Below are 27,257 nucleotides of genomic sequence, written 5' to 3' on the forward strand. Positions count from 1 at the left end.
AGTAGAGACTGGGCTTCACCATGTTGGCCAGGCTAGTGTCGATCTTCTGACCTTGTGATCCACCCACCTTGGCCTCCCAAAGTGCTGGGATTATAAGCGTGCGCCACTATGCCTGGCCCAGTTTATTTATGTATGACACAGAGTCTCACTCTGTCACCCAGGCTAGAGTACAGTGGCGTGATCTTGATTTACTACAGCCTCCGACTCTCAATTCTCATACCTCAGTCTCCCAAGTAGCTGGGACTACAGGTGCCCACCACCGTGCCCAGCTAATTTTTTTTGTATTTTAGTAGAGACGGGGTTTCTCCACGTTACCCAGGGTGGTGTTGACCTCCTGAACTCAGGCAATCTACCCACCTTGGCCTCCCAAAATTCTAGGATTACAGGTGTGAGCCACCGCTTCTAGCTTTAATTTATTTTTTATTACTGATTTATTTATTTATTTAGTAGAGACAGCCTGTTGCCCCGGCTGGTCTCAAACTCCAGGCCTCAAGTGATCCTCCTGCCTCAGCCTCCTGAAGCACTGGGATTACAGGAATGAGCCACCACACCTGGCCTGGCATGAGCTTGAGAAGTCTGAGGGAAGGAGAGGTGCCCATCATCCTGGCAGGAGTGAGGGTAGGGCAGGTGATGAGTCTAGAAAGGAAGTCATGGAGAGTGTATCATCAGCAAGACCTTTTAAAGCAATGTCCAAGGCTTTCTTGTCCTGCTGAGCCACCCATCCTCAGTGAGAAAGGCCCCTGCCACTTAGAGAACATGGCCAGGATCTTCCTGCCACCCTCCAACAGCCTGTTCCAAAAGTGAGTGTGTCTTTTGAAGGTGTTGGCGTCTGACACATCTTACCCAGGTTGGTGGGGTTTTTTGTTTGTTTGTTTTATTTTGCTTTGTTTTGTTTTGTTTTTGAGATGGAGTCTTGCTCTGTCGCCCAGGCTGGAGCACAGTGGCACGATCTTGCCTCACTGCAGCCTCCGCCTCCCAGGTTCAAGTGATTCTCTTGCCTGAGCCTCCTGAGTAGCTGGGATTACAAATGCACACCAGCACGCCTGGCTAATTTTTTATATTTTTAGTCGAGTTGGAGTTTCCCCATGTTGGCCATGCTGGTCTCGAACTCCTGACCTTGTGATCCACCCACCTTGGCTTCCCAAAGTGCTGGGATTACAGGCGTGAGCCACTACACCTGGCCCCCAGGCTGGTGTTTTTAAACAGTTTTTATTTGCACGGCTCTGGGTCCTCAGCCTGATTTTACCCTTGGAGTTCAAAGCCACCTAATTGGACATGAAAGGAGCCTGATTGATTTGGCAACTCTGCGGCCAGCCCACATGGCAGTATTGCAATGGATAAAGTGAGTGCTGCTCACGTGTGTGTCTGCGCTACACTCCCTGGCCAGAGGTGGCTGAGCCCCACTGCCTGATTGGCCTGGACACACGCAGCAAGGCAGGGGTGGGGTGGGGGTGCGGCGAGCGTTCCCCAGATCCTGGAATCCCCGGAAGGAGACAGCTAGTCGGAAGCCTCGATTCCCTCAGCCCTGCTTTCACAGATGTCTCTGTCCCCTCACTGCTATCACCAGTTTCTCCTGCTGGGAAACTAGGAAGTTGGTCCAGAAGGGAACTGCATGGGCAAAGGTGAGCTGCAGAATCTTGAGTCTGCTCAATGAAATACAGATTCCCAGGGCCTGCCCAGACCTACTGAATCAGCATTCTGGGGTGGCGCCCAGGAATCTGCATTTTTTCCTTTTTTTTTTTTTTTTTTTTTTTTTTCTTTGGGACGGAGTTTCGCTCTTGTTACCCAGGCTGGAGTGCAATGGCGCAATCTCGGCTCACCGCAACCTCCGCCTCCCAGGTTCAGGCAATTCTCCTGCCTCAGCCTCCTGAGTAGCTGGGATTACAGGCACGCGCCACCATGCCCAGCTAATTTTTTGTATTTTTAGTAGAGATGGGGTTTCACCGTGTTGACCAGGATGGTCTCGATCTCTTGACCTCGTGATCCACCCGCCTCAGCCTCCCAAAGTGCTGGGATTACAGGCTTGAGCCACCGCGCCCGGCCATTTTTTCCATTTTATTAAAGAGTTGGAGTTTCACCATATTGCCCAGGCTGGTCTCGAACTCCTGCACTCCTCAAGCAGTCCACCCACCTCAGCCTCCGAGAGTGCTGCTGGATTATAGGTGTGAGCCCACCGCACCTGGCTGACCTGAATTTGTGTGTGTGTGTCTAACAGAGTCTCACTCTGTCACCCAGGCTGGAGTGTGGTAGCGCGATCTCGGCTCACTGCAACCTCCACCTCCAGGGTTCAACTGATTCTCCTGCCTCAGCCTCCCGAGTAGCTGGAACTACAGATGCACGCCATGACACCCGGCTAATTTTTGTATTTTTAGTAGACATGGGGTTTCACCATGTTGGTCAGGCAGATCCTCCTGCCTTGGCCTCCCAAAGTGCTGGGATTATAGGCGTGAGCCACTGCACCCAGCCAATCTGCAGTTTTGACAGGCTTCCCAGGGCTTCTGAAATCAAGCTAGGGTTGCGTCTTGGATGGGTCACACATGTGGGTTGATAGCCGTGTTCAGGGCAGACAGGCAGCGAGATGGCAGAGGATTGGCACCCCAGGATGGATGGTGCTTGGATGGAACTGCTCTTCGAGGAACATTTCTGGGATCTGAGATGGAAGGGCGGGCTACCGGGGCAGGAATAGGGGACCTGTCAGAGGACAGGACTCCAAGCCTCTTACCCTTGAAACACCACCCAGCATTCGGGGCCTTGGAGAATGGCTATCTGAGGGGCCTACCTGGCCCTGACCTGAAGAGAGACGCTGTCTGGTCCCCCTTTCATTTCCACAGGGTTTTGTTCCTGGGGGAGGAAACACCCAAATTGTGGTCCAGCAAAGAAATGTTTCCCACCGTGGCCCGTGGCCAGAAAGTCACTGATTCCTCACTTCAGCGTTTGGTTTATAGACGTGATAGAAGAGGCAACCTTTCCAGGGATGACGAAGCCGGTGGAAAAACAAAGACGTGGGGGAAATATGCCTCGCTTATTGTTCTAGCACCTTTTTCTAATCTAAAGTTACTTTGTTTAGAAACAGAAAAGTGGTGTGTGTAACTTAGTTGGCACGTGGCATTTTTAGAATTGGTCCATTTCAAAATGTGAAGGCAAAAAAAAAATTTTTTTTCCAGAGTTTCCATAAAACTTAGAAGTTTACAGGAAAAACATGCTTTTCCCTGACTCTTCTTCCTGCTTTGCCCCATGGATTGCATCATTGCCACGTGTGGCCCAAGCAGCAGACCCGAAGATGTATTTTGTTATTGTTAGAATGAAGTTTTGCACCAAGACAATTGGGTCATGTCAGAAAGTCCCTTTCCTTCCTTGTGCTCAGAAGGAAGAGTTCACTGGGTGTGGTGGCTCACGGCTCTAATCCCAGCAGTTTGAGAATCAGAGGTGAGAGGATCCCTTGAGCCCAGGAGTTTGAAACCAACCTGGGCAACCTAGTGAGACCCCCTCTCTTCCCCCCCCCCAAAAAAAATTAGGGCCGGGCGCGGTGGCTCACGCCTATAATCCCAGCACTTTGGGAGGCTGAGGCAGGTGGATCACGAGGTCAAGAGATCGAGACCATCCTGGTCAACAAGGTGAAACCCCTTCTCTACTAAAAATACAAAAATTAGCTGGGCATGGTGGCGCGCACCTGTGGTCCCAGCTACTCAGGAGGCTGAGGCAGGAGAATTGCTTGAACCCAGGAGGCGGAGGTTGCGGCGAGCCAAGATCGCGCCATTGCACTCCAGTCTGGGTAACAACAGCGAAACTCCGTCTCAAAAAAAAAAAAAAAAAAAATTATCCCAGTGTGGTGGCACAGGCCTCTGGCCCCAGGATGATAAAGCAGAAGGATTGCTTGAGCCCTGGAGGGTAAAGCTGCAGTGAGCCGTGATTGCACCACTGCACTCCAGCCTGGGCGATAGAGCAAGACCCGGTCTCAAAATAAAAAACTAAAACATAAGAAAAGAGGGCAGAGCTGGCCACCTCTTCACCATCCTCCACCTCGTCACTGCCTCTGGATCCCTGTGGCTGAGGCTGTCCTCAGCTCAGCCCTGGAGCACCTTAGACTCTTGGAGTGTTGGAACCGGGTCAGGTCTGGGTACATAACTTCCCAGCTGGAGGGTCAGATCCTTGCTTCGCTAAGCAGTGATGACAGGCTGGTGGTAACAGACAAAACTAAGACTGTATTTGTGTGTTGGCAATGCCCCTCACCTCCAGGGCACCTTGTAGATATGCAGATTTTAACCAGCCTTCATTTCAGATCTGTCAGGCATGGGACAAGTTCTTCTGGCCTGTCCGCTCCTGCCATACACAGTCCTGTTGCCTGGTGGCTCTTAGTTGCTCATTTGCATTTGGCCACAGGGCTCTGGTCAGGGGACCTCCCCTCTCCCCACTCTTCCTCCATGACTTGGCTCGTTTCTTCTGCTCCAAGCCTATGGCTCAGTGGACAGTAGGAAGCTCTCTCCTGGGGCGCAGGGAAGGCACCCTTGAAGGCTGAGTAGATAGGAAGCAAGTTTCTGAATGGACACTGGTACCAGACCTTCCTTCTGGGATGAGGTGGCTCCCGTCAGACCGAAAGCTGGCTGCTCTGGCTCTGGCTGTGGCCGCCTTCTATGTTTGTCTGCTATACATCTGACAGGTCTTGCAGTGGACCCTCGTGATACCAAGATGGATATAGTGAGGTCCTTGTCCTCAGAGGACTCCTGGCCAGATGGGGGAGGTGGGCAAGGAAACACAGTTTTAAAGCAGTGTCACAAGTGCTGCATGGGGCTGGGGCCACACCACATAGGGGTCTCTGAGCAAGGCCCACAGACCTGCCGCAGCTGCCAAGCCTCATTTGCTGAGCTTTCTCAATGGGTCAGCCAGGTGCAGAGGGCAGCAGCTGTCCAGAGGACATCTGTTCAGTGGCAGCAGCCACTGTCCCCATGAGCCACATCTTCCACATGGGGCATCTCTTTCATAGCCCTGGAACACCTACTGTGTGGTTCTGTTTCAGAGAAGCTATCGCAGATTGCTGCTTGTTCAGTAAAAGTACTGAAGTTTAAAAAGTTCTAATTAATATATGTGCCTGGGTTGGAAAGAACCTGCCCCAGGAGCTACCTCCCACCATTTACTTATTGTTAGGGAGAATCCTGAAGTTACCTGGGAGACCGAGTAGGGCCTGAATCTTGTGGTTCCAGGACCGCTGTCCCACAGCCAGGTTCCTGACACTAGGAAATGCTGGTTAAATATCCTCCATTAGGGAAGGAATCTCCCTCCAGTGGCAACTCCTAAGAGGCTGATGATTGACTGGGATTGACAGGACAGAGAGAGAGCAGCCCTTTCTCATCACAGGTCAAGACCATTGAGGCCCAGAGAAGCCTTCCCACGCTGGGACAGGCAGCCAGGGCCAGGGCTGAGCATCCAAGCACCAGGCCTCCTTCCTGGCTTCTCCCTCTCTGGAAGCTTAACATTAGCCAGAGCCACCGAGCTTGCTGCTGAAGGGTTAACTAGGGGCTCCCCAGAGAGCTGCATACTCCCAACCCTCCCATCTTCCAGGCCCTCTCAGCTGCAGCCTTCTGGGCATAGCTGGGTCACGTGGGAGCCAGATGTGGGGATTTCCCAAGCAGTGGTGTGTGCGCACACACATCGTGTATGCACAGCTCTGTTTACGTGGCATCTCAGCACTCGGGATTGGTCCAGACCTGGGCAGAGCAGGGGAGGGATGGGGTAACAAGAGGCTCAGGGGTCCCAGCAAACACCACGGGGGGCTGCGCCAAGCCCTACCAAGCCCCCCGAGCCTTGCGAGCCCTGCTCCCCCTAGATATTACAAATGAGTGGATCGTTCCTGCTTGGACTCCTGATTAACGTAGCATCCATCCTGCCAGAAGACTATACTGGTTAGGGATAATTTTTCTAAAAATCTCTTTGAAGGGCGTTGAAGCAGATGCTGGGAGCCTGTAGCCCTTCAGGGTGTTCTGCAGGCTCAGAGGCCTGCATGGAAGCCACTGTGCCCGGCACAAGCCAGGCCTGTATGTGGTTCCAGAGGCCAAGCCTGGACTAGAGAGGGCAGAGCCCCGGGCGCCGAGAGGATCCTGGGGCAGTGGGGGAGCTGGGCCTTGGCTTTCCATGAACCACTGGGCTTGAGAGCAGTGAGTATTCATCTTTCCATCAGCCACTGAGGGGTAATTGGGCACCTCCTGCATTCAGGGTGTCGTGGGGCTGCTGGCAGGGCTAAGGCCTTGAAGGAACTAAAGGTCTGATTGAAGAGACTCATAACAAATCTTCATTAAGCACCTACTATGTGCTGTGCGCTTGCTAGGACTACAGCCCTAACCAGACATTTGGAGCCAGTGGAAACAGTGAACAAAGATCCTGCCCAGGGCATGATGAGGGAGACCAGCAAACCTTGAAAAGTAGGTGTCCTCAACCTCAGTCTAGGAATGAACTCTCCTCCTGCCCCAACCCCGCATCCCCACCCCTATCTTGCACCAGTGGATGGCAGCGTCCAGCCAGATGTCCCTGGGGCTCAGTGAGCCCTACCCCAGAGGCGGGTCCAGTTATACCTTCAAGGCCTCCAGGACTCAGCCCTGCTGTCTCCTGCCTCAGGCCTTCCCAGACCCAGCCTGTCTCCCCAAACCTACATGACTCCTGAAGCAGACAGGAACGCCAGGGGTCGGGCGGGAGGGGGTGTGTCTGTGGTTGTGTGTCTGATGCTTTGAGACAGAGGGTGGAGAGCCAGATGGTCTCAACCAGGGGCTGTTGATGCTCACGAAATAGTTGGCGGTTGATTCATTGATAATCTGATAGCAAGAGTCCAGTCTGGAGGGAAGGAGACATTCCACGTCTTGTTGTCCTGGGAGAGGAATGTCTTTCCTGAGTCCATGGCTGTTGACTCCATCACTCACTCTCGGCTCTCAGGAGACTGAGCCAGGGAGGAGGCAGATTGCGAGACTGGGGGCTGGAGATGGGCAGCTGCTGACTTCATCCCACTCCACCGGCCCGCTCTCTGCTCCTTCTCTGTGTGAACGCAGATACTGGCTTTGGCTCGGGCTTCTGGGGGAGCTGGTGGGTGGGGGAATGGGAGGGAGGATCTCCCAGTAAGTGGGGGAGGACCACCAAGGCAGGCCACCCCTGGGAGGGGGATGGCTGGGATCCTAGAACTCAGAACAAACTTGAATTTGTCTCTCCTCTGCACACAGATGCCCTGGGGTGGGGAGAGGTGAGAACCTGGGAACTGAGGGGGAGGCCGCAACCCAAGGGTCTGCCATGGGCTGGGCAGCAGCTGCTGGGAGCAGAGAGACTCAGAACCTGCCAGCCTCCCTGGCCAGCACTGCTCTGCCCACCCACGGCACCTCTCACTAACCCAGCATCCATCTTTAACCGGGAAGCTTCGGGTCTTCCCAGCAGGGTGGAGGGAGGTGGCAGAACTACCTGCTGCTCCCGGCCGGGGCAGCCCCTCTAGGCAGCTACAGTGCCCCCGGGGGTGTGTCCTTGGCTTTCCCATCCCTACCCACTTAGGCTGGGCTGACCCTTCTGGTGCCAGGCCTGGCCTGGGCAGGCACCCTTGAACTTAGTCCCCAAGGGGCTGTGGAGGGTCTCCAGGCCCAGCCCCCACTGCACCCTATCTCACCCCATCCCCTGCCTGAGCAGGGAAGCTGCTCCCTGACTGCATAACCCGCGGCCAGAGGGTCGATAGTACATTCCTGCCCTGGGCTGGGCTGCCCCCACACTTGTTCTGGATTCCGGGGAACGAGGCAAGCCCTTTCTTGCTGAGAGCAAAAGGAGTCGGAATATGGCTACATTTACAAAGAGCAGCAGAAAGAAACAAAGCCTTGCAGTGGCTGGGAGGATTCAGAAAATGACATCCCCCATGAGGACCCTTTGTTCCCCATTCCCGGCCAGCCTGCCTGGGCTTAAGTCTGATGCCATCACTTCTTGCTGTGGGGACTTGGGAAAGAACCTTAACTTTTCTGAGCCTCACTTTCTACCTCTGTAAATTACAGACTATTGGAAAGTTAAACAAGAAAATGCTCATAAACGTTTAGCAAAGCACCTAGCATGAATGTTGAGTGAACACTGGCATAATGCTTCTAGCTCCAGCCCTGCTACTTACTTGCTGTGTGATTCTAGGCAAGTCTCTTCTCCTCTCTGGTTCTGAGTCCCTCAGTAGTCCTTCCAGCCTGTGGGGTACCATCAAGAGGCCAAAGATGTAGCAGAGAGAGGGGACCTGGAGACAAACAATGGCCTGGCTTTCCATTTGGGATTCGCTTTCTGTCTTTAAGAAGATATCCATCAGAAATTTAGCTCTACTAGATTTCTTCTTGAGTACTTCTGTTTATTTAGCTCAGTGGCCCCAAACCCTCAGGCCTTGGGCACAGCCAGCGACATAATTTGTAGGATCCATTTGCAAAATGAAAATGAAGACTCTCTCATTCGTAAATTATTGATGAAACCCCTGACAGAAGAGCATTGAATCAGCTGCAGGGACCCTTCTAAACCTGGGACCCTAGGCCACGGCCCAGATCACACCTCCATGAAACCAGCATTGCCTTGGAGGCTCTGAGTGTAGGGGCCAGGCCTAGGGTCCAAGCTGCTGCAGTGGCAGCATTCACCCCTTGCCCTCCAGTGCAAGTGCACTCTTTTTCATGCCGTGAGTATCTCTGACCAGCTGGCTGCTGCTTACCCTGGAACAAGCTTTTGTAGAGCTGCCCGTGTCAGAAGCAGCTCACACACTGAACAACTGCCTCCAGTCCAGACTTCACCCAGGTATGGTTGGATTGGAAGTCAAACTTGAATGATTTGTTTCTGTCATCTTAATTGGTGCCATGTTTTTTTGTTTTGTTTTTTTTCAAGATGGAGTCTTGCTCTGTTGCCCAGGCTGGAGTGCAGTGGCACAATCTTGGCTCGCGCAACCTCTGCTTCCTGGGTTCAAGCGATTTTCCTGCCTCAGCCTCCTCAGTAGCTGGGACTACAGGCACACACCACCACGTCTGGCTAATTTTTGTATTTTTAGTAGAGATGGGGTTTCTCCATGTTGGCCAGGCTGGTCTCAAACTCCTGACCTTGTGATCTGCCTGTGTCAGCCTCCCAAAGCACCAGGATTACAGGTGTGAGCCACCACGCCCAGCCTGTTTCATGTTTTTTAAGAATTCCGAACTGGCCATCCGTGTTTTTCCCAGATGACATTCACATGGCTTTCACTGTTGCACCTGGGCTTCTGCTGCTCTGAGCATGACCACCTGCTCCAGGTCCTCTAAAGTGAATATCACATAGGCCAAACTCCTTTGTAAAGGACCGATCACCCTGTTGGGCTGTCGCCAAGATGTGAGTTGCTGTGTGCCTATGCAGTACAGTGCCTGCAGCAAGGAGGTGCCCCATCATTGTAACAATGACAATTACTGTTGTAATTACAATTGTAACAATGACAATTACTGTTACATTTGAGTAATAGGACTAGTCGCTCTTAGGCCCTAATTAACTGATGGCCTGAAAGTGGTGGCTGAATTTCCTGTGGAGGCTGCAGGAAACCTAAGAAATCTAGGCCCTGAGCAAAGTTGAGTGGTACGGGAGAGAAAAGGCTAGACTGTAGCAGCTATTTAGAAACCAATTCAGAGCTGCAGTGAGGTAAGAACAGTAGGATGCACAAAGAGGGAGAGGGCTTGAGTGCTCCAGTGTGGAGAGTTACTGAAGGGAGGCAGGGGCATGGAGAACACAGGAAGGTGTTCGTTCCATCGGGTCCCTCCCCTCCCCGGAGCCCAGGGCGGGGCTGTGGAAAGAAACTGGCAAGGCTGGTGACCCTGCCCTGGCCCCCTGAGCCTGTGGGTCTCTTTCATTCTCCGTGGAGTTTGCACTGTTGGCTGTACTCATCCCAGTCTCTCCCACCTGGGCATGTGGCCCACTCTGGATTTATTAGTTTGGATGGATGGAACTTGCGTTACACCAGGGAAGCATTCCTGGAAACATGGTTTGAGACTAGATTTGGATAAATTCAACCCAATTCTCACTGCTCTGGAGTTACTCAAGGCTGAAAGAAGCCTTACTATGAATCTATAAGGCTCCTTTATTAATTAATACTTTTATTTATTTTGAGACAGGATCTCACTCTGTTGGCCAGTCTGGATTGTAGTGGCATGATCATACCTCACTGCAGTCTCAACCTCCCTGGGCTCAAGCAGTCCTCCAACTTCAGTCCCCAGAGTAGCTGGGACCACAGGCGTGCATCACCACGGCTGGCTAAATTTTTATTTTTGTAAAGATGGGATCTCACTATGTTGCCCAGGCTGGTCTCCAACTCCTGGGCTCAAGCAGTCCTCCCACCTTGGTCTCGCAAAGTGCTAGGATTTCAGACATGAGCCACCTTTATTATTATTTTTTTTAAGACCAATCGAATGCAGTAGTGAGACGGGGAGAGAGAGTAGAACCAGGAGTGTGACCTGTAACTGATGGTGAACAGTTGAGATACCATCTTCAGAGGTATCTCTGAAGGACCCTCTCCTAACCTAGGCCTATTCAGGTGTTCTTATGAAGTCCTTGGGTGTATGTGTGCTGGGTGGCAGTGGGGTGTGTCCTTAAAGTCAGGGGCACCTGCAGTGTTGTTCTTTGGTTTCCCAGCATCACCTGGGCCTGTCAAGAATCAGGTTCAGCATCTGAGTGCCCTTGGGTACCTGTATTTGGCTGTAATCTGCAGGCCCCTGGTTTTCCCCTGGCCTGGCTCCTTGCTGGTATTGCGAGCAATGGCAGGAGGTACAGCCATGGCAGGGACATGAACGCTATGGCCTGTATGAGGGAGGGACCCTTGCCTGCCATTTCCCAGGAGCCTGCTGCTTTTACTTTCAGCTCTGCCCCTACCACTTACTCCTCTTCGTGTCCAAAGGCCTAATTCCCAGCCCTCCAAACAAAACCTTTCCTAGACATTAGGCCATTTCAGTCTTAACCCTGCAAAGAAGCAGGGCAGGTGTTTTCTCCCCATTGACAAAAGAAGGAAAAGAGGTTCGGAGATTTGCCAGCTATCCCAGAGTCAGCAAGCTAAGTGGCAATGCCAGCACAAGAACCAAGGTTGCTTTTATTCTTGCTCCAGATCTCTGCCCTCTGTGCCTCCTGAATCATCTGCTGTTTTGGACTGGAGTTGCCTCAATTGAACCTGCATTCAAGTAGTTTGCCCAGGAAGGGCAGTCTATTTCTCTGGAAAGATTCATTTCCGCTGTGGTCCACTTGCATTATGGAGACTACCAGTTTTCTGCTGCGAAGGTCTAGAACATCAGACAACTGCCTCAGGCAGGCTGTCAGACAGGGGCAATAGGCCTAAACGCTTACCTGTACAGATGTGAGCATTGAGGCCTGGACTATTTATTTAGTCAGTTACTGAGACAGTCTTGCTCTGTCACCCAGGCTGGAGTGCAGTGGCGCGATCTTAGCTCACTGCAACCTCCGCCTCCTGGGTTAAAGTAATTCTTATGCCTCAGCCTTCCGAGTAGCTGGGATTACAAGTGCTCACCACCATGCTCAGCTAATTTTTGTGTTTTTAGTAGAGACAGGGTTTTGCTATGTTGGCCAGGCTGGTCTTGAACTCCTGACCTCCAGTGATCTGCCCACCTCGGCCTCCCTAAGTGCTGGGATTACAGAGTGAACCACCACGGCCGACTGAAGCCCAGAGTATTTAAGCCACTTGCCCAAGACCACACAGTGCGTTCTCAGAAAAGCCATGGTGCAGGTTTCCAGTCTGATACCCTTCACTTTCCGGCAGGCCTGGGACCCTGCTCTGTAAGGCCCTTGGTTCTGGGTCACCAGAGGAGAGGGAGGCAGAGACGGGGAAGGCAGGAAGCAGTTGGTTCATGTCAGTCACAGCTGCTCACTTGGCTGTGCCCCTCTCTGCTCCTTCAACCCCGTCTCTCTGTCTCTCCAACTCCACATCTTCCCGGCCCTTAGCTGACAGCCTTGTCTGCCTCCTGGCTGGAGGGCCAGGGTCTGTGAGCCAGGGGCTCTCTCTCCTCTGTTCATTGTAATGAGGGAGAAGGGGTCCTTCCCACCCCTCAAGAGCTTGCTAGGGTGGGCCAGACAAAAGGGGGGGACTTTGAGTGGGAACAGCAGAACTGGATTAATTCCACAGGTCAGGGGACTGGGAACTAAATCATGTTTTAGAGAGAGGTTTCTTTTTAGAAAGACAGGCTTACTTCTGATCTGCTTCCCATTTTCCTTTAGGGAGAGATATGGGAAGGGCCGCTTATGGGGGCTGAAGGGGACAAGCATGAGCTCTGGTTGTCTGCCCACAGGCCACATCCTGCCCCAGCTTGTGGTTTTATAAATAAAGTTTTATTGGAACACAGCCCACTCTGTTTGATGTATTGCCTGTGGCTGCTTTTGTATTATAAGAATAGAGTTGAGTAGTCTCAACAGAGACCATATGGCCCCCAAAGCCTACCGTGTTTATTCTCTGGCCCTTTGCAAGCACCGTCAAGCAGAACAGATCTTCTTGGGTTCTCCAGGCTCAAGCCAAACACCTTTCCTTGGCTCACTGAGAGAGGTTAGTGCTTCTCAGGTTTCCTTATGAAGAACCCAGAAGAACCCAAAGTAGACCAGTGGTCAAGCGAACTGCAGTGGAGAGAGGGCCAGATGGGGCTGGGATGGGCCTGGTGCTAGGCCCGCTCAGGGGCATCTCAGGGCCTTGCAACGGGCAGCCCACTTGGCCACATCTCTGGGGTACAGCAGCAGGGAGTTGGAACTTCAGCAAGATGTGGGCACCAGGCAGCGACACCCACGTTCTGAACTCAGCCCTCCTTGGCCACACCAGCTGAAATCCTCATGGCTCTTGGTGTGTCTACCTTGTCTCAGCCCTACCTGGGCTGGAAAGCTGCACCCGCATTGCTCCTGCTCCCTAAGGCGGCTGCTGACTGCTGAACCTGGGGAGGGGGTCTCACCTCAGATTTTGCCCTGTTTGTCTCTGGGTGAGGTCCCCAGGAGTTTCTCTCCCTTCCATTCCAGATGGCCTGGGGTCTGGGAGTGACTGTGGGGCAGTATGTCTAACAGGGTGCCAGCTTTTTCTTGGTGCATCCAGTGTCGAATGTCGTCTAGTTCTTGTCCTTGCAGCTCGGGGCATGATTTTCTTAGTGTCCCCAGAGCTGATTGAACCCAGGGAGGTAGGCGCTTGCTAACTACGCTCATGGGAGTTACTGCCAGTGGCAGCTAACCATTACTGAGCACTGACTACGTAGTAGGCACTGCACTGGGCACTATTACATTTTATCCAATTTAATCCTCACAGTAACCCAGAAGGTAACTGTATCACATCATCCAGATTTTTATAAGTTCAGGAACAGGCTCAGAGAGGGTAAGTCACTTCTTTAAAGGAGCAGAGCCTAGATTTGAACCCAGGCAGTCAGACCCCAGAGGCATTGCTAGCACTCTGCTAATTTACAGCGAGAACCGGAAGGGGGCCGGGCTTCCCAGTTCTACACTGGGAGCCAACCTGCATTTGGAAGGTGGCTTGCTGAGAGAGGGAAAGAGTCAGGTGCTTAAAATAGAGAGCAGCATCAAGTTCTGATCAGCTGAGGTGTGTGTCCCTGCAATAGAGGGACACTGCTGTACTAGCTGTGTGACCTTGGGCAAGTTATTTAACCTCTCTGGTTCAGTTGCTTCATCTGCAAAATGGAGGGGATACTAGTACCTATCCTTGTAGGTTTGTTGGGAAAAATAATGAGTTACTATAAGCAGAGTGCTCAGCAGGACGCTTGGCAGAGGGGAAATGCTGTAGAAGTGTTTGCTGCTATTTATCACTACTCTCTGGATGGGCCAGGCTGCTCTCCTGGCAAGTGCCTGGTAGGCAGGGCGAGGGTTTGTTTCTCAGACCTGCAGTTCAGCGGTGCCTTGTAATTGTCCCCACTGCAGCCAGTGCTCTGCTCCTTTGGAGGTGACGAGCAGCCCAGCAGAGAAAGCAGCAGCCTGGGGATGCCACCAGACCTGTTTCTATGTCTGAGGGTCCTCCCCTGTAAAATGGGCTAAAAATGCCTACCCACATGACGGGATTGCCGGGATTGCCATGGGGGCGAAATGAGTCACTGTAGTTCAACTGCACCAACGCTCTTGACCCGATGGCCCTCTTCTCTTCTATTCTAGAAATGCGCAAACCATTGATTAGACAGAGCTTTCTGCCTCATTCAGATGTTAATGGTATCATATCTCAATCATATGTTCTTCATGCTGCTTTGAGTTTGCTCCTTCCTCTTGGCAGGAGGACAACTCTAAATCCCATTTCACAGGTGAGGAAACTGAGGCCCAGATTGGAGACCACTGTGAGCCTGGAGTAGAGCCCTCATCTCTTCTGGTCACTCAAGGTCCCTGTCCTTCTGCATTGGGGTTGGGGAACGAGACTCTAAAATGATGCTCCCTTCTGCTCTGCTGGGGCCGATCTGTCTTCCTCCATGGGTGGGGCTGCAGTAAGGGCTGGATGAGACAGCAGGGTCCAGTGGGTGTGGTGCCCCCAGGCCTAGAGATGGGCCCTGGGTGCTCCAACCCTGACATTTGAGGTTCTGGGTCCAGGCCACTGAGCCCGCTGGCCTTTGAGGATCCTTGGAACCACCAGGCCCTGTGGGACCCAGCCACCCACATGGCCAGAGACGAAGGGTCAGCCTGCCTTGTGATAACCACGGGCCCTGTTCCAAGGAGGATTGTGTAGGATTCTCTGTGCTCCAGAGAAGCCCTGCGTTTCGGCAGACACCTCATTATCCCTGTCCCAGCCGGCTGTGTCCCAGCGCCTCTCTAATCACACAGGCCCCCGCCCAACAGCCAGCCCAGGGCCAGGAAATCACTCCCCTCCCTCCTCCGCCTTCCGCCTGCCGTGGAGCCTGCAGCCACTCACTGTGGATCTCCTGCCTGCCTAACAGTTCTCTCTCTGGTTCTCCTCTCCTGCTGCCGCTTGCTCTCGGGGACTCTGAAGTGTGGCTGTCCAGCTGGGCTGAGTCACCCAAGAAGGACGTGACAGGTACTGCCGAGCGTGCGTGCATTCGTGTGAGCATGTGTCCCAGGCCAGTGTGCACAGGAGCCGGTGCCTGCAGGCCCTCCGCATGCTTCCCTGTGATGTCCAGCAGCTGTCTGCCAGCATGGCGGGGGGTCTGCCACTTGCTCTGCCCTCTGCCTCCCCAAATGTGGGGCCCTTTGCTGAGCAGCTGAGCAGTGACCACATAGCTCAGCATGTAAGCACATGTGCTCTGGATGAAGGGTGTGTGGGTTTGAATCCCAGCTCTGCCACGTCCTGGCTATGCTGCCTTGGGTAGGGTGCGTAACTCCCTAAGGAAAAGCCATTCCTCTTCGTGGGGAGCCTGGCACACAGAAAGTGCTTAGGCACTGGTGGGGCTTTCGCCATCTTCAGCCTTATCTCAGTTGGCCTTCCCAGTAAGAGAGCCCAGCCAAAGATGGTTCATCTCACTTTAGGCAGGTAAACTGAGGCAGAGAGCAGAGGGCCCTGACACCCAAGCCTGGTTTCCAGTGATCTCACTGGGGAGCTGGAGGTTTGGGGCAGGGGGTGGGGTAGTTCTGTGACTGACTGAGGGTGGGTCACAGCCCCCATGCCCAGCAATCCAGAGCTAGGCCTGCCTGGCCGAGATGGCCCTCAGGGACTGGGGCCTTGCCCTGTGTCTGGGAGGAGCTGGGCAGAGGGCAGGGACTCGCCTCCAGCCTTTGGTCTTATGGGACCATGGCAGAGAAACCCAGATAGCTGGGTTCTCAGCTCCTGGATGGAGATGGTCAGAGGACGGATGGAATTTCCAGAAGGGTCTTCTTTGGAGCCCCTCCATTTCTGAGACTGTTACACACCCTGACCCTCCAGCTCCAAACCTGAGAGCAGAGGTTCAGGCTGGAAAAATGGGGGACAAAGCAGAAGGGTCGGAGCTGAGGGGGGCAGTGGGGCTGAGCCAGCCCCAGGGTTTAGAGCCCAGAGCTCAGCCCCTTCTGCTGCCGCTGTGGGCGGGGAATGGGAGGTGGATGTGTTGGGAGGAGCCCAGAGGAGGAGAGAAAGCAGTGGGTCGGAGGGCGTTGCAATCGTCCTTCTGGAGTTTCCTGTGACGTCGGCCTGGGCCTGAGCTAATCGCTGGGCTCCTTTCCCTTTTTCCCCTCTCCACACGCCAGTGAGCCAGAGCCCACTTGGCCCACAGCAACACATTTTATTCACCAAACGTATAGCTGAGGGGCCGGCAGCCCCAGTCCGGCCTGGGAGGAACCAGTTGTAAGGGGCTAGAGGGACTTTTGTAGGATGCTCAGAGTTGGGGAGTCGTGGGGAGCCTGGGGTAGAAGCCAGCACAGGGCCTTACTAGTTCTGTGTCCCTTGGGAGGACACTTAACCACATCTCAATATGAACCCAGCTGTTTGGAGCGAGAGGCCTGGGGAGGCAGTGTGGGCTGGGGGAAAACTCAGCCAGACCGGGAGTCCAAGGCTGGAGTCTCTCTGGGCCTTGGTTTCTCCATCTGGAGTGTTGGAGGGTTCTTTGAGATATGAGACAGGAAACGCAGAAGTAAGGGCTGATACTCGAGACCCTTGTAGATCAGGGGCCTCAGGTTGCTTAGCCTGGCATTCCCCACCCTTCTCTTGGCACCTGTAGCCCTGGCACTGAGCTGCCTGCTGGTTCTGAGCCCATGAAGGAACCAACACCTTTGCTGTTCCCCGGGTCTCCCATTCCCTGTTTGCTTTAAAATGACCATCTATGGTTTCCATAGGACTTGAAGCCCTGTCACTCCATTCCATGCTCAGAACAATTCCCATGAGGTTGGAACTGCTATTGATCCTGTTTCCAGATGAAGCTGAAGCTCAAGAGAGGTTACATGTCCTCCCCAGGGTCTCAGAGCTAGAAAGGGCAAAGCAGGACTGGACCTCAGACCTTTAGATTAGAATTCTTAGCATTTCCATCGTGAATTTCGGGTAATTACTATGTCCCATGTCATGTCCTGTGGCACCAGTCCTGGGGCATTGAGAGACTCTTGTTCAAGGCACATGGATTGGTTGGGGAGCAATGCCCAGCATGCAATCCAAGAGGGAACAGAAGAGAGGGAACAGTGATCAGGAGCCTCCTGGAGGGCAGCATGCAGACATGCCTGGGGAGAATTGGGATTGGTAGAGAGAAGGGAAAGCATTCCAGCAGGGGGCAGCAGCGAGAGCAAAGGCTTGGAAAGTAAGAAGCTGCATGGAGCGGTGGTGTTGGGTGTTGGCGCCTAGTGGGTGCTTGATACATGGGTGTTGAATCATAAATGTTGTATGGAATGGTGGTGTGGGGGATGGGGATCAAGGAACTTGGGGAGCTCAGATTGGCAAGAAAGACTGAACTTGAATTTGGCCTTTATTCTATAGGCAGCAGGGAGCCATGGAAGGCATTGGAGCATGGGACTGACTTGGCAAAAGCCTAGTTGAGAATTTCAGTTGGCAGCCAGGGTCCCATCCAGGTGGTAACTGGAGGAATGCAGATGTGAGGCAAGGTGGGGCAGGGGTCTAGGGGACTCCCAAGGCCCCAGCAGGTCCAGCCAGGGGCTCTGTAATAAAGCTCAAGGGTCTACCCCTGGATGAGACTCATGCAAAGACCCCTTACAACCTAGGAGAGGCTCTGCTCTTTAGAAGAGGTACACCCCTTCTCCATGCTCCTGCCAAGCACGCCTCATCTAAAGACACCAGGCTCCCTCCACTGCCCCCTCCCCGCTCAGGCCAACTCTTCCAGCCCCCAGTTCTGCAGGCCTTGGCTGGGAGGGGATCCAGAGTGGCCTCTGTGGGATGACATCACCGCCCACTGCCTGCCTGGCCTGCAAGTGGTTTCTCATCTGGATACCTGCTTGCAGCTCCTGCCCGCCCAGCTGCCCCGGCCAGGGAACACCCTAAGAGGCAGCTGCCAGAGGGAAGAGCTGAGAGCTGCCTGAGCAGGGGGAGGGGAGGGCAGCCAGAAAGACAGAGTGTCCGTGTGTCCATCCCACAGCTTTTGGAGTAGCTCCTGAGAGGGGTTGTAGCCTGCTTGTGCCTTCCAATGCCTAGAGAATGTTTCCTTAACTTTTCTACCTGTGTCCCAGAAAGTCAGCCTTCAGGAAGCTCAGGCCAATTTTCCAGGAAGGTGGTGGGGGAAGGGGTGTGGGGGTGTGGGGTTAAACCTTGCCTCAGATTTTCTTGGCTTGAATTAAAATGAGCTGATGTCTGTCTACTCCCCAGCACCTCCTGCTCATCCTCCAAACATCTTCTGACCACAAAGCTGGGGCTCCTTGTTCCTTTTACCTCAGTTTCCCCATCTCCCCTTTCTCCCTTTGAGTTTGGCTTTCTCATTTTCCCATATTTCAGAGTTGAGGTATTCATACTGACTCCAAAAACCAGCAAGTCCCTCTGTTCATCTCTCTGCCGGTTCATGCGTTTCACCTGTTCATTTCACACTTACTGAGTGCCTGCCACCTAACAGGCACTGTGGTCTGATCACTAGAGGTGGCAAGGGTCAACTAGAAACCCATACTCTAGGCCTGGCATGGTGGCTCATGCCTGTAATCCCAGCACTTTGGGAGGCTGAGGCAGGAGGATCACTTGAAGTCAGGAGTTCAAGACCAGCCTCGCCAACATGGTGAAACTCCATCTCTACCAACAATACAAAAAAATTTAGCTGGGCACAGTGTCATGTGCCTGTAGTCCTGGCTACTTGGGGGGCTGAGGCTGGAGAATAGCTTGAACTCGGGGCGGACAGTGCAGTGAGTCAAGATTACACCATTGCACTCCAGCCTGGGCAACAGAGCAAGACGCCATCTCAAAAAAAAAAAAAAAAAGAAACCCATACTCTAGTCTTTATTAAGCAGCAACTGTGTCCCAGGTATCTGGGATGTAATGGGCCCTTCCCTGGGGACCAGGCACCGGCAGCCCATTGTAGGCCACGTATAATGCAGAAGATCATAGGCAGTGGTGTCAGGTGGGCTTTGTGTGACCTTACGGAAGTCACTTACCCTCATGAGGTTTGGTTTGCCCGTGTGTAAAATGGGGCCATCACAGGACCTACTGCCCGGGGTTGCTCCAAGGACCAGACGAGACAGCTGGATTCTATGGGGTGCCTTGGAGTCAGCACTAGTGAAGGCTCGTTGTCACTATTGCTGTGATCTGGGCACACTCGGGGCTGGCAAGCTCTCTAACCCGCCACAGAACTCTCTCTTCTGTTTCTTGCTGGAGCCTTTCTTTCCCTCTCTTCTCACCCAGTGCCCCCACACTGGGAAAGGAGTCCCCGTTTCTCGCAGGGCAGGGATGGCCCTTTCTATGCCGGGTGTGTTAAGAAGTGCTGTTGGCCACAGAGGCTCCAGGCATGGAACAGGCACTGCCATCCTCCCAGGGGCACAGCGGGAGGTAGTCGGTCAGTGCAGCCCCCCGCGCTGCCTCTGCCCAGCTGGCAGGGGCAGGCACAGAAGCTGGCACGCCTGAGTACAGAGGTGAAGCAGGCCCTGCTGCCCGGCTGTTGGTTGCATTTCTGTCTGAAATTCCATCCTGGCTTTAGAGGGGCTGCCGGGACTGTGCACGTGCGAACCCTCAGCTGCAGCAGGGTCCCTTCTGCTTCTCCAAAGGGCTGAGACGGGCCTGCAAGGCCCACACCTCATGGGAGAAAACGGGCGGGGGCAGTGGGGTTTCCTTCCCTGGAAGGAGGCCTCCCCTTGGGATTTTGCAAAGTTATGTGGCCATTGCCGTCTGCCCTAGGCTGGAGGGAGCCTCCCCCACAGAAGGACCCAAAGATCTAAGAAGTGTTTCTTGCTCCTGGTTGCATGCAAGCACCATAGGGACAGAGGGGATGTCCAAAAACTACTCATGCCTGGGTCCCAGACCAAAGAAACCTGTCTCTGGAGCCCAGCACCAGTAGGTTTAAAAAGCTCACCAGGTGATTCTGTGCTACCAAGTTGAGGATCATTGTGCTAGAAGAACCAGACTGATGGAAACAAATCAGAGGCAATTATTCTGCAGTGGAAAGACAGATGGGCTTGAGCCTGAACAAAATCATTCCGAATGAATGTGATGCTCTTCATCGCAGCTGTGGGAGCTAGAGTGGTCTCTTGCCCGATCTGGGCCTCTGATTGGTCTTTTGTGAAATGGGAAGATAAGGGGGGTGTTGTGAGCATGAAGTAGGGTGGTTAATGTGCCTGGCACATCACATTTGCTAAGTCAGACTCAGGTGTGTGGGGAATGTGGCTGTAGGCTGAGGTGCCAAGGGGGATGTGTGGCGCTTGGAGATGCTTAGCCACTTTTGTAGCCAGGCTAGTGATATGAAGCCCCCTAGCCTTCAAGGAGATTTGCAGACATATAGTTTAAGTATGCCAGTTGCAGTGGCTCATGTCTGTAATCACAGGCCTTTGAGAGGTCAAGGCAGGAGGATCACTTGAGCCCAGGAGTTCAAGACCAGCCTGGGCAACACAGTGAGACTTCATCTCTTAAAAAAAAAAAAAAAAAACTAATCAGGTATGGTGGTATGTGCCTTTGGTCCCAGCTACATGGGAGGCTGAGGTGGGGGGATTGCTTGAACCCTGGAGGTCAAGGCTGCAGTGACCCATGATTGTACCACTGCACTCTAGCCTGGGTAACAAAGAGATACCCTGTCTCAAAAAAAAAGTGTACTAGGAATTCTCTTAGGGCTGCGGGTGGTCTCGGAAGGCTTCCTATAGGAGGCGACTAGTCCATCTCTGGCTAGTGGATCCTTTTCGCTCCTAGCTAAAAACACATCATATTTTAGGTGTCTTATCCACACCCCCACCCTACGGAAGAGTTGAAGTGCAGAAGTTTAAGCAACATCCAATGCCACACAGCTAGGAAGCTAAGAGAGCAGCAAGCCTGTCTACGTTCCTGCCTGGTGCCTGCTTAGCGAATGTCACGCTGGTCCTGTGGCTGAGGAGAACAGAGAAGCTGCTTGCTCCTGGGGATCTCCCACTGCCACACCCAGCTTTTGACCCCTCAGGCCCCTCAAACTGCCAGAAGCCTGACCACAAGCCCTGGCACTGAAAGGCAGAGGGAAACTGAGTCAGTCTCTGCAGCCAGAGGGTCCTCTCTGGAAGCAGGGCTGGGGGCAGGCCTGAGTCCGGTCTGACTGCACCTGGCCTGGGCTGAGTGGCAACGCCTGGGTGAGCCCAAGGGGCAGGAACCGAGCGAACTTGAGGAAAAGTTGGCGGGGGGCGGGCTGGGCTCGCCAGCCGCTGGCGCGCGGGGACTTTCTTCTTGGGTTTCAAGTAAACAGTCTGGGCCTCCTCCCCCTCCCCTGCCTCCACCCCCGGCTCCTCATTCGATGGGTCTCATGTGTTTCTATTTAAGGGTTGCGAGTAAACCCCAGTGATTGGCGGCCTCAAACCCTCTTGACTCCTCTCCTGGGCCTGGGCCGTGGAGAAGCTCTCTCCCGCTCTCTCCTCTCCCTCTCCCGCCCGAGGGAGCAGGGCTGCCTTTTCTCTCGGGTTTGCAGGGGTTGGGGGCAGAGGCTGGAGCCTCCTGCTTGCCTTTCCTTTGCCTCTGGCCTCAGCCCTCATGGGCCGCCCACCCGCTGGCTCACTGCCCTCCCCCGTGCCCCTGCCGGCCGGAGAGGGAGGCTGGAGAGACCCCGTTGGCCCCAGGCCTCCCCGTAGGCTCCCTCATGCCGGGCTGTGACTAACTCATCGCAGCACAAGGCTTCTTCCTGAGCTTCCTCGGTCTCCGCCTCCGCCTCTGCCTCTGCCGTCCCTCCTCCTGCGCGTCCCCTCCCCGGCCCCCTGGCTCCCCATGTCCCCCGGTCCCCGCGGTGCAGCGGGCCGGTGTGGGGCCTTGCTATATGGCCTGTCCTTGGCGTCCTGTGAGCTTCGAGCCCCGGCTGCGGGCTGCCCCTGCGAGCGGCACTGGCGACAGAGCAGCCTCCCCCGAGGAGGCCGATGGACAGGGGGCGCCCCGGCCGCGGGGCCATGGCCGGCCGCTGGCTCACCGCGTGCTTTCTGCCCTCGCCAGGTGCCGACGCCACCGCCGAGCCCATGATCCTGGAACAGTACGTGGTGGTGTCCAACTATAAGAAGCAGGAGAACTCGGAGCTGAGCCTCCAGGCCGGGGAGGTGGTGGACGTCATCGAGAAGAACGAGAGCGGTGAGTGCCCTGGCCGCCGGCTGTCCACTGGGGTTCCGGTCTGGCCCCCGGGCAGGCTGGTTTTTGTTCCTGCCTCCTCCCCCACCGCTGCAGCTATACGTTATTTCCATCTGGCAGAGAGAGGGCCGAGGCGGCTGAAGTTTCCCCCTGTTGGTTTGGGCGGCAGGCCAGCAGTTTGCCTGGTGGTGGAAGAATGTCTCCCCTGCTCGGGGTAATTAACCGGCCTTTGCTAATGCAGGGCCAGGCGCAGCACGGGAATAAGCGGCCAGCCCTGATGGGGTCCCGTGCCCTCGGAAGACCGTAGGGCGGGAGCTCTCAGCTCGGGGATGCCCAACAACAGCACCCCCCACAGGCCATGTTCCAAGCCAGGGTCCAGGCACGGGCAGGGCACACCGTGGGGTCCGGGGTCCCTGGCCAGTCGTCTGAGGAAGGGCCAGGCCTGGGGGAGTTGGCTGGGGTCTGGTTGGGGAGCTGACTGCCCCCTGTCGAGCTGGAGGCCCTGGGACCTGGGAAGCAAGCCCAGTGAGGGGGCTGCAGCCACGCCCAGGCCAGGCGGGGTCCTGCATTGACAGGGGCCGTGCTGCCAGCTGCCAGGGGCTGCTGGTTCTCGGGGTGCCACGGAGGGGGCAAGGTACCTTGGTGTCCCTGTCCAGGACTGCTGGCAGCAGCAGTCATGGCAGGTGGAGAGAGGACAGCCAAGCCCGTCAGTCCAGGTCCGTTTGGTCCCCTGACAGCCCGAGATGGAACTGGAGCCCAGGACATCCATCCGCCCACAGCCTCCCGGGGCTTACACTGGTTTCGGGGGTGTTTTGTTTCGCTTTCGGTTTGCTGCGGGGAAGGCCCCTGTATTTGGAGCCTTCCTCAATGGTGTTTGGTGGATACTTGCAGAGGGGAAGGGCCTGTTCTCCTCTCCTAGCCCCACTCTGTGCCTTTCCAGTGTTTAAACCCGGAAAGGAAAGGCGAAGTGAACGACGGCAGTGCCCGCTCTGTAGAGACAGGAACCGAAGCACGGGGAGGCTGAGGGGAAGCGAGTCTCCTGAGGGCCGAGGCAGAGCTCCTGTGCCTCCAGTGGCCAGGAGCTGTGGGAATGCTGAGGAGATCCCAGCGGGCCTCCCGGGGAAGGTGGCTGCAGGAGAACAGGGCTGTGATACGCGCATAGGCCTGACTCGTGGCCTTTCTGCTCTGAGGTCTTTGCAGCGCCTCATCCCCTCTCAGATCAGGTTGTGGCTGCCCTTGTGCCTGATGTCATCGCCAAGGTGGTCAGCAGCAGCAGTTCCCCCCCCCCCACTCCCGCCCACACCCCGCACCCCAGCAGAGCCATGTCCCTGCTGTGAGGCCTCAACCCTTCGTCCCAGGTGCCCACACTGGGCTCGTCCCTGCGTGGCCTTGTCCCCAGCCTTTTTCATGCTCATGGTGCCACCTCCCTGCCTCCAAAGCAAGCTGGTGATGTCAGGGGGTCTGGCTCTGGAAAACCCCAGCACCTGAAGACCCAAGTAATGGATCTCTAATGGTGGCATGGGAGACCTCAGGTGAGGGAGATGTTTGTTACAGAGGTTGCATCAGGAAAAGTGGTTGGTTCTTCTCAGAACTTCTGGTTAGGTGTGGTCCTTCCACCATGCCTGCCTGTCACACCATAGCTGTTAACCCTTGAGCGGCAGGAGGTAGTGAGCCCCCATGTCTTTGGGGGCCACCAGCCACTGGCCAGGATGGCTGAAGAGGAGACAGCACATGAGAGGAAGTTACCCTGCAGGAAACACCAGGATTCCCAGGGCATGTGTGCCCTCTCCCCTCCTAGCCCATCTACAGGACCCTGGGACACTGGAGTCCTGCCTAGGATTGGGTGAAGGAGCCCTGACAAAGGGGGAGATGCCTGCTCTCCTGAGGAGCTGCTGATGGCTGTGAGAGGGGGCCCAGGCACCCCAGCTCCTCATGGCCACCTGTGGTCGGAGCAGGCTGGTCTGGCACACAGACTGTGCAAGGGAGCTGCTGTTCTTAGAAGCCACATTCTAGCTGCCACTGCCCGCTGGGGGCTTCAGGTCCCTTAGCTTCTCTGGGCCTCAGTTATTCCTTCCATAAAATGGAAGTAACCTTGGGCTGGTTGGAAGCAGGGGCTGGAGCAAGTGACCTCCTTGAACCTCTCAGGTGAACTCCAAAGCTGGAAGTCTTGGTGGGACCCTGAGTGTCGGGTAGAAAGAGCTTCCCTGAACGCGCCTTTTCTATTTCTGGGAGTTTTGTATCATTACCCTTGATGGAGGCAGCTGCTCAGCTGCAGATGTTTGCACAGGACCTGGAGTGCTGTGCCTGCCTATTCAAACCCATCTGTTGCTATCTACCCGGAGGCCTGCAGTACACAACTAGCCTAACCAGAGAAACAAAGTAGGTGGAGGGAGAAAGGAAGAGGGCCAAACTGCACATCTCTGGGAGCGTGGTTTCCCAGTTCAGGGGAGCTGGAGGCCTGACGGCGGGGCAGAGGAGGCATCTTGTGCATCCTGCAAGCTGGCTTTGGAAGGAGTGGTGAGTGAGGTTTTTGAACTCGGGAACAAAGACCCCATTGTGATGCCTTTGACCTTGGGACACAGTGGGTGTGTTGAGGCATTTCCGTTTGCATCGTTGGGCAGTGGCCTGCCAGCACCATCCGCCGCCTCCCTGAGGCTGGCCTTGCCCACAGGGTGCCAGGACTCTGCCTGTGTCCCCCCTCACTTGGCTGGGAGTGCCTGAAGCAGAGTGTCCACAGGGGTACCCAGCCACCTCTGGCTCTGCCTGCTCATCAGAGCCCCTCTGTGTTCTCATTGGTCTAAAGAGAGATGTGCATGGAAGGTGGTTTTGAGTCTGTAAACACCAGGTGGCAGGCCACAGGCTTCACACATCATTCTGTTGGGATATCATGGAACAACGCTACGCAGTTTAGAAGGCAGTTTAACCAATTTGTGGCTGAAGTAATAGGCTAAGAGGTTAAGTAATTTCCTTAGAGTCTAAGAGCTAAGATCTCTCCCCTCAACAAAGCCATGCAGGGAGGCTGAGAATGGGCCCGTCCCTGGTGAGAAGGGTGGAAGTCCAAGTTGGCGATGCTGCAGGGTGAGGTAAGATGGCTGCAGAGCTCCCTGGAACATCTGTGGGGAAGCTTGTCTCTGCATCCCTCCTTCCAGCTAGCAGGAATTCATGTTGGTCATTGATCCATTGAACTTGGGAACAGGAAACAGCTGAAAGGATCTGAGAAAGGTAATGTGTACCTGGGACTGAGGACAAGCCTATCCCAGAGAACAGGAGTCAAAGAAACCCAAAGTGGGACTTGAGTAGCTTTGAGGAAAGCATTTGTGATCAAGCAGTGGGTCTAGGGCCAGACCAGAAAAGGACTCTTTCTCCGTTGATCAACAGGGACACATAGAGAAGAAAGATTCATAGCTTTGGTAGCTTTGCCACCCAGCAGGTCATACCAGGGCATGCAGCCGCCATTGTTGCTTTGTCTTTGGAAGCTCCTCTACCGTTGACATAAGCAGCAGTGCCTGAGATGCTGCCTCAGTAAGACATTCATTTGCCTCAAAGACGGCATTGGCTTCCTTCTGCAGCAGACATAATTTCTGGCAGCGTGGTGACATCATGGTGCTGGTCACTCTTTCTGTGTTGAGCAAAGCTGCCTGCAACTTCCTAGGATTGTTTCCTCCTCCTCAGAACTGCTGGCCAGGGGAGGAAGTGGGGAGATGAGTCAACAAAATCTTTCCTGCCTTCCCTTTCCTTCTCTGAGTCTTTGCTTACCTCCTGGCACTGGCATGATGCATTGGGAGTTCTTATACTTCCATGGAAGCAAGAAATTTTAGGCTCCTAGTCCATCAATTTTTCTTTTTTTTTTTAAACAAGTGAGAAAACCGAGCCCTGGGAAGAATTTGAGAATCTTTACTTCCCTCCAGGGTTAATGCTTTAGTCCCAGTTGAGTTGTGAGTGGCAGACAGAAATTCACTCAGACTTTCTCAAGAAATTATTGAAGCAATAAAGGAAAATTTCACCAAACCCAGGGGTGAGAGGTAAATCAGCCTGGCAAGACTGGTACTAGGAACCAAAAGTCAGCACGAGCCAAAGCAGCTTCTCTGTCTCTTACTTACCATGCAGATTTTTTTTTTTTTTTTTTAAACGGGGTTTCACTCTTGTTGTCCAGGCTGGAGTGCAGTGGCGTGACCTCAGTTCACTGCAACCTCTGCCTCCTGGGTCAAGTGATTCTCCTGCCTCAGCCTCCCAAGTAGTTGGGATTACAGGTGCCTGCTACCACGGCTGGCTAATTTTGGTATTTTTAGTAGAAATAGGGTTTTACTATGTTGGCCAGGCTGGTCTCAAACTCCTGACTCAGGCAATCCACCCGCCTCCGACTCCCAAGGGGCTGGGATTACAGGCGTGAGCCACCACACCCAACTGCCATGCGGATTTAAAGCACAGCTGTGCTCTTGTAACTGCAGACCAGCCCGCCTTCCCCTCTTGTCCGACCGTGATGGCAGCTTGTTTGAGTGGTGGTAGTTTCTCAAGACAAGACTTGTATGACTTTTCAGTTGAGATCTCTCCCAGTAACTGAGTTAGACCTCTGGTTCTTTGAGTTCAGAATTCGAAGTTTGAGTCTGATTGTTTCCTCGCCAGTCAATGGATTGGCAAACCTTAGACTGTGGGTGTCCAGCCCCGAGCCGATAGACTGTATCCCGGAGAGGCATCACGGTATAAACATGGTTACCTAATCAGCCTCTTCGGCAGAGGCTGCTGGTAGGTAGATCTTTAAAGAAAAGTTACCCCCAAAACATGGTGGCTGCAATCATTTTATTTGTTCAGTAACTGTGCATGTGGTAGAGAGGGTCAAGAATCCGGAATGCCAATGCGGGGTTTAAGATCTAAGGCTATACTGTGTGATGTAAGTAGAAATCAATTTGTTTTCTGATGGGTAAGAGGGGGTTGTGATACATATCACATGGACTTGTTGTAAGGAGGAAGTACACTGTGTGTAGGAGCGGTTCATTTATTCACTCATTTACTTCACAGTTCTTGAATAATTGAATACTTTATGCTAATTATGTATATATCCATAAGGTTCCTGCCTTTATGGAGCTTAGAGACTAGTTGATGTGCTCATTCTGGTAGACTGTATTGTGAGCCTGGGATAGCCTTACACACTTTGCATTGTCTTTTTCTTTCTTTCCCTTTTTTTTTTTTTTTTTTTTTTTTT

At 54.0% G+C, this 27,257-nt stretch overlaps 1 protein-coding gene across 5 annotated transcripts in view; it reads left to right on the forward strand.

Annotated features, from left to right (window-relative positions):
* The window catches only part of SH3PXD2A (SH3 and PX domains 2A), a 253,525-nt gene that overhangs the window by 174,279 nt on the left and 51,989 nt on the right, over nucleotides 1-27,257 (forward strand). For 4 of the 5 annotated variants that reach the window (XM_017531126.2, XM_017531128.2, XM_037739482.1 and 1 more), the window contains 2 exons: nucleotides 14,930-14,974; nucleotides 21,929-22,060. In XM_017531126.2, the coding sequence (XP_017386615.1) occupies nucleotides 14,930-14,974; nucleotides 21,929-22,060 (177 nt within the window). The remainder of the gene's footprint in view (nucleotides 1-14,929; nucleotides 14,975-21,928; nucleotides 22,061-27,257) is intronic. The other variant, XM_017531127.2, reaches the window with a different exon arrangement.

This window comes from Cebus imitator, unplaced genomic scaffold (assembly GCF_001604975.1).
Source record: "Cebus imitator isolate Cc_AM_T3 unplaced genomic scaffold, Cebus_imitator-1.0 Scaffold71, whole genome shotgun sequence".
Lineage (NCBI taxonomy): Eukaryota > Metazoa > Chordata > Mammalia > Primates > Cebidae > Cebus > Cebus imitator.